The sequence below is a fragment of the Oncorhynchus kisutch genome, linkage group LG15, assembly GCF_002021735.2.
Source record: "Oncorhynchus kisutch isolate 150728-3 linkage group LG15, Okis_V2, whole genome shotgun sequence".
NCBI lineage: Eukaryota > Metazoa > Chordata > Actinopteri > Salmoniformes > Salmonidae > Oncorhynchus > Oncorhynchus kisutch.
This window is the reverse complement of record NC_034188.2, coordinates 85114162-85121137: the sequence shown is the minus strand read 5'-3', so window position 1 is coordinate 85121137 and position 6976 is coordinate 85114162. Positions and strand designations below refer to the sequence as shown.

The 6976-nt window shown below is 42.1% G+C and overlaps 1 protein-coding gene across 1 annotated transcript in view; it reads left to right on the top strand.

Moving 5' to 3' along the window:
• The first annotated feature begins 3796 nt into the window (after window positions 1–3796).
• LOC109905884 (GMP synthase [glutamine-hydrolyzing]) overlaps window positions 3797–6976 on the top strand; it is a 28455-nt gene continuing 25275 nt past the window's right edge. Inside the window, exons 1-3 of the mRNA XM_020503537.2 lie at window positions 3797–4229; window positions 5852–6027; window positions 6700–6814. Coding sequence (XP_020359126.1) covers window positions 4203–4229; window positions 5852–6027; window positions 6700–6814 — 318 coding nt within the window. The 5' untranslated portion in view covers window positions 3797–4202. The remainder of the gene's footprint in view (window positions 4230–5851; window positions 6028–6699; window positions 6815–6976) is intronic.

Sequence of the window (6976 nt, the reverse complement as noted above, 5' to 3'; positions counted from 1 at the left end):
AGAGGGTATATACAGTAGAGAGGCTATATACAGTAGTGAGGCTATATACAGTAGAGAGGTTATATACAGTAGTGAGGCTATATACAGTAGTGAGGCTATATACAGTAGTGAGGCTATATACATTAGAGAGTCTATATACAGTAGAGAGGCTATATACAGTAGTGAGGCTATATACAGTAGTGAGGCTATATACAGTAGAGAGGCTATATACAGTAGAGAGGCTATATACAGTAGTGAAGCTATATACAGTAGTGAGGCTATATACAGTAGAGAGGCTATATACAGTAGTGAGGCTATATACAGTAGAGAGACTATATACAGTAGAGAGGCTATATACAGTAGAGAGGCTATATACAGTAGAGAGGATATATACAGTAGAGAGGCTATATACAGTAGAGAGGCTATATACAGTAGAGAGGATATATACAGTAGAGAGGATATATACAGTAGAGAGGCTATATACAGTAGAGAGGATATATACAGTAGAGAGGCTATATACAGTAGAGAGGATATATACAGTAGAGAGGATATATACAGTAGAGAGGCTATATACAGTAGAGAGGATATATACAGTAGAGAGGCTATATACAGTAGAGAGGCTATATACAGTAGAGAGGATATATACAGTAGAGAGGATATATACAGTAGAGAGGGTATATACAGTAGAGAGGGTATATACAGTAGCGGGGCTATATACAGTAGAGAGGATATATACAGTAGTGAGGCTATATACAGTAGAGAGGCTATATACAGTAGAGAGGTTATATACAGTAGTGAGGCTATATACAGTAGTGAGGCTATATACAGTAGTGAGGCTATATACAGTAGAGATGCTATATACATTAGAGAGTCTATATGCAGTAGAGAGGTTATATACAGTAGAGAGGCTATATACAGTAGTGAGGCTATATACAGTAGTGAGGCTATATACAGTAGAGAGGTTATATACAGTAGTGAGGCTATATACAGTAGTGAGGCTATATACAGTAGTGAGGCTATATACATTAGAGAGTCTATATACAGTAGAGAGGCTATATACAGTAGTGAGGCTATATACAGTAGAGAGGCTATATACAGTAGAGAGGCTATATACAGTAGTGAAGCTATATACAGTAGTGAGGCTATATACAGTAGAGAGGCTATATACAGTAGTGAGGCTATATACAGTAGAGAGGCTATATACAGTAGAGAGACTATATACTGTAGAGAGGCTATATACAGTAGCGAGGCTATATACAGTAGAGAGGTTATATACAGTAGTGAGGCTATATACAGTAGTGAGGCTATATACAGTAGTGAGGCTATATACAGTAGAGAGGCTATATACAGTAGAGAGGCTATATACAGTAGTGAGGCTATATACAGTAGAGAGGCTATATACAGTAGTGAGGCTATATACAGTAGTGAGGCTATATACAGTAGTGAGGCTATATACAGTAGAGAGGCTATATACAGTAGTGAGGCTATATACAGTAGAGAGACTATATACAGTAGAGAGGCTATATACAGTAGTGTGGCTATATACAGTAGAGAGACTATATACAGTAGAGAGGCTATATACAGTAGAGAGGCTATATACAGTAGAGAGACTATATACAGTAGAGAGGCTATATACAGTAGAGAGACTATATACAGTAGAGAGGCTATATACAGTAGAGAGACTATATACAGTAGAGAGGCTATATACAGTAGAGAGACTATATACAGTAGAGAGGCTATATACAGTAGAGAGGCTATATACAGTAGAGAGACTATATACAGTAGAGAGGCTATATACAGTAGAGAGGCTATATACAGTAGAGAGGCTATATACAGTAGAGAGACTATATACAGTAGAGAGGCTATATACAGTAGAGAGGCTATATACAGTAGAGAGACTATATACAGTAGAGAGGCTATATACAGTAGAGAGACTATATACAGTAGAGAGGCTATATACAGTAGAGAGGCTATATATGGGTATTATTTGACATTACATTATAACTACATAATAATAACCATTTTATTGATTTTATAATTTCCCCCGTATGTAGTGGTACTCATTTCTACAGTATTTTTCTGACAATTTGCCATTTAGAACAGATCATTTCTCCCCTCATTTCACTCTCTCAGCATTTAATACATGGGAGAGATGCTGTTAGAGAAACCTCCCTGATAACTGCAACCATCCAACCACGAGTCAAATGATATATCCAGCTGCTTTCTTTATTATTTTACAAATTTGATTCATCATTAAAATAATGATAATAATCCCACATGAACAAACCAGCATGTTCCATATGAAACTGAAAGGGTGAAACAGGACCCTGCAGCACAACAGTTGAATCCTTTTGTTCCAGTAGTGGCACTCTGTCTCGTTGCTGTGAGATTCCTCTCCTCTGCCCTCCTCGGGTGTAACTTAACTGAAGGTACACAACACAGAGCTTGAACAAAGGTTCAGGGTTTTGTCAATGTCAGGGTTTTGTTTGTTGACTTTTTCTTCTGCCTTCAACACAATCCAGCCTTACCTTCTGGTACAGAGACTCATTCGGGACTTCTCCTTAGATGGAGGGCTGGTTTTGTGACCTCTGGCTCAGGAAGTCTGAGCCAGAGGTCACAGTGGATCAAGGTGGGTCCCCACGTGTGGGACATACGCTCCACCAACACAGGCTCTCCTCGGGGATGTGTTTTAGTCCCCACTCCTGCACACTAATAGTTGTACTAGTTCCCATCTTGACAAACACCTTAACTTTGCAGAAGACAGTGCCCTCATCAGGCTGTTGCATGATGATGAGGAACATCATGGCCCGGTCCTAGATGACTTTGTAGAGTGGTGTGATGAATCACACTCGGTCCTCAATACCAACAAGACCAAAGAGATGTGCATTGACTTCAGTAGTGTACAACACCTACCTCTGCAACATCTATCAGAGGTCAGCACATAGAGATTGTAGAGGAATACAAATACCTGGGTGTCCTCTTGGACAATAAGCTTCAGTGGAGTAAATGTACAGACCTGATCTACAAAAAGAGTCAACAGAGACTGTACTTTCTCAACAAGCTGGGATCTGTTAATGTTAATTGTACTATACTGACTCTGTTTTACAAATCTTTCATTGAGAGTATTTTAACTTTTTGTATTATATGTTGGTTTGGCAATGCCACTGTCAGCCAGAGAAATATGCTGAGAGGGATTATCACCACAGCAAGCAAGGTACTTGTAGTCAAACAGACAGGCCTGGATGAGATCTTTAAGGTCACAAGGCTCACAAAATAATTTTAGACCAAGCCCCCCCCCCCCCCCCTCCGGAAAAACACAACTAGACAATAATTTGTGCCAGGTGTGATATCCCTCCTAAATAGCTTGGGCTGATGTTCCTATCGACCCAGTAAGGCCAGCAGGCTAGTCTCTTTTTATTGGTATGTAACCATTATGAAAGTTGTATTGTTAGTTTTGTTTTGTTGTATTTAAACACCACTTTAAACGTATACATGACACTGCAACAAAATTTCCCCATGGGGACAATAAAGTCAGTAAAGTTCACACGTCCATTTTCCATCTACCCCAACAGCAGAGAATTTAACAGTCCCTTTCAGAACGTCAGAAGACTCCTCTTCATATGTGTCTATTACATGCAGTGTACCATGTTAACACACAGTGAATGTACAAACACTCTGTTCCTCTAGTTGAAGCTGAACCCATGATCCAGACATACCGTTGTCTGGATTTCCCCTCATAGCTCCTGTTACACTTCACCCACAGAGGGATCCAAAATTATCCCCAGATACGTCTTTCCCCATGGAATGGTGTTTAGTCCGCTAGCAATTACATACTATTTACATTATTCACGTGATATAGATTAGACATAGGGCGAATTATTCCCCTTGTAAACTGCAGCAGCTTTTCCATAATACAACTTTTCCACTGAATTATCCAGGAGTAACTCCTCCCTAGAAGCCCTTATTCCCACGCAGACAGTCACTAGTACTCCCTACTCTTCAAGAGGGGAGGGGACAGCGACAGTCTTTGAGCGAAGTGGTCGGACAGTGCACGGTCATAGAAAGCCATCCAGCCAGTAGGTATTGTAACTACGGAAACGCTAGTTAGCACACATTTTCGTCAGCGGTCGGCGAAACAACTCAGCGAGCAACCACTAGTCTCTCTCTCTGTTGCGTGCTATCTGGAAGACCGAGGAGGAGAGTTCATTCTGCTACACTCATCCATGGCTCTGTGCAACGGAGATACCAAGGTCAGTCCAACAACGGCCTATGTGCCGCGAAGGAAGCAACATATCCCGTTTCTCGTTCAATGTGTATCGGCTGTCTGTCGGTGGTTGTCGGCTGCGGGACATGGGCGCTGGGAGTCCCCGGTTAGCTACGGCCTATGTCGTGTTTTCAGCAAACTTGCGGCGTGCGTGCACCCCCGTCGGAGATGCCTGTCTTCATGCCTGTTGCCCCGTCTTTTAAATGTATGTTTTTGAGGGTTTTTATAAACCTCCGGCAGATAGTGAATTTAACTTTTATGCCACTATTGCATCTTTCATGATGTAGACATTGCTAGCAGAAGCCGCGTGTACATGTAGCTTAGCTAGCTGCAGCCGCACAGCTGGATATCGACTACTGTAGTTAGCCAACTAACGTTAGCAATAGCCCGATATTGTTAGCTCACTAGCATAATAGCTAGCAGTGTAGTTACAGATTATCGTGGACTTTATATTTCAACTTCGTAGCAACAGTGCGAGATTGTGTTACGAGCATGCATATTGTTTTTTGGTTATTTAACATAAACAATCGGGTTGGTGGCTAGCTAACTATGACTAGCCAGCTAGCGCCCGGTCTCGCGTCGGTCCACCCACCACACAGTTGTGCCAGCTGCAGCATAGGCCAACCATCGTACTGTTTTTTAAATATCCATAAGTACTCCATTTTACTTTTCTCCAGGAAAGCAGGCCCAGTATAACAACTCCACATCCAATATCGACGCGGTTTTATATGCAATGTGTGGTTCGCAGTTTTAGGTCTTTAATGGTGTCACTTGCAGTACTTGATACACGAGCGAATGCCTGTTGTTTTTCATTGACGGAAGTGCGGAGTGTCAGAAACCACGTGGGGACACGCTACTCAACTTCACAATTTACTACTAGAGCAGTGCATTTGATTTTTTCCCCCCCATATCTAATGCCCCAATGTATTGAATGAGAAATGTAGTTTTGATAGGAATATTAAGCTTGTAACCATAGTGACGGACTTAAAATCACTATCTCTCTTGATAACACTTGACTGCCATATCAATGAATCAATGGCTGTCTACATAAGTCACGCATAAGGGGCGGGCGTATAGATTTAACTGCAAAACAACTTGTTATGATATCTATCCTAGAGTAATGTCCACTGGCCTGTGAATCATGGCTTGAAGCATCTATCTGGTCACTAGAAATCTCAAAAGGCAGGTTAAAGCCCCTACTTGACTGAACAGTTTACTAAAGCTGGTCCCTACTGGACCATGCTCAGGTCCGTAGCTTCTGTGTGACTCGTGATTCTGCGTGTCCTCTTCTCAGTACTCAAATTGTGTTCACATGTCTCAAATTGTGTTCTGGCCTTAATGAATCCCGTTCCTCACAGTGAGGTTAGCGAAGTGGGGCCATTCACCATCGCAAATGGTTTTGTCTGTCTCTGAATTAATTTAATGTTTTGTAATGCGTTTTGAACACCCGTTGGTTCAACCATTGTGTTTGGAATATAGACTATTGTATCTTCATTAAAAACAACATGGTTGAAGGCTATTCCACACGTAGGCGTATGTGGTTATCCTGATTGAGTGTTCGTACGTGGTCAGGACAGTGTGTGTGGATGTGTGTTCTTTCTCCCCCAGCTGGACATCAGCAGCGTTGAGCCTCAGAATGGTTCATGTGAGGGGGCAGTGGTCATCCTGGACGCCGGGGCTCAGTACGGCAAGGTGATTGACAGGCGGGTCAGAGAGCTGTTTGTCCGCTCAGAGATCCTCCCACTAGAGACGCCAGCCTTCGCCATCAGAGAACAAGGCTTCAGGTGAGACTGACTGACATCACACTTGCACCTGGGTGGCATTTACAAGTCAATGAACCTGGACCAAACATTTTGAAATAAACAAGAACAATCATATCTACTGTAGGTGTGAGAGAGAGAACCTGTCAGAACAATGACACTGATAATTCCCAAGATCTCCTCTTTATCTGTCCATCGTCTGTGGAGGAACATAGTTGTCAGGACAGCCTGTGAGCGAGCCTGGAGCCCTATACAAAAGGAACACAAACCAGTGTCTAGACTAAGCAGGTCTTTGTAAATATATGAAATGTTACTGACCTTGGAGAGAGTGTGTGTGTGTGTTTACACTGCATTCTACTGCTTAGGAGAGGTCCCCATCTCTGCAGGGAGGGCTTTTTTAGGGGACACAATTTTTCCATTACAGTTTGCGAAATTGTCTCTCCACCCCTACAGAATAGATGCACACACACACCTTTTTGGAATGCTTCAGTATGAACGGACAATAGAGAATGTCTAAACTATGGGCACACTAGAGAGTGGTGGGGTTTTCAAACAGCTGTATACTCTGTCCATGTCTATGCTATTAGTATGAAATGACTACTCTGTTGTTGTGTATGATGACATTGATTGTTTGTCTTTTGCCTTTGAATATATATCCTCCTTCCTTCTACCTTTTTTACTTTTCTCTGTCTCCAGGGCGATCATCATTTCTGGTGGTCCTAATTCTGTGTATGCTGAGGATGCCCCCTGGTTTGACCCTGCCATATTCACCATTGGAAAGCCTGTCCTGGGTATCTGCTATGGAATGCAGGTAGGAGGGCCCTGAGAAATACACACGCAAGAAACCTCCCCCCAGAAAACCTTAGCATAAGACAGATCAATTGGATAAAACCCACTAAGAATCACGTTCTTATGTACACATCACATACAAATGAAAGGAGGTCTTTCAATCAGTACAAAATGCAGATATAAG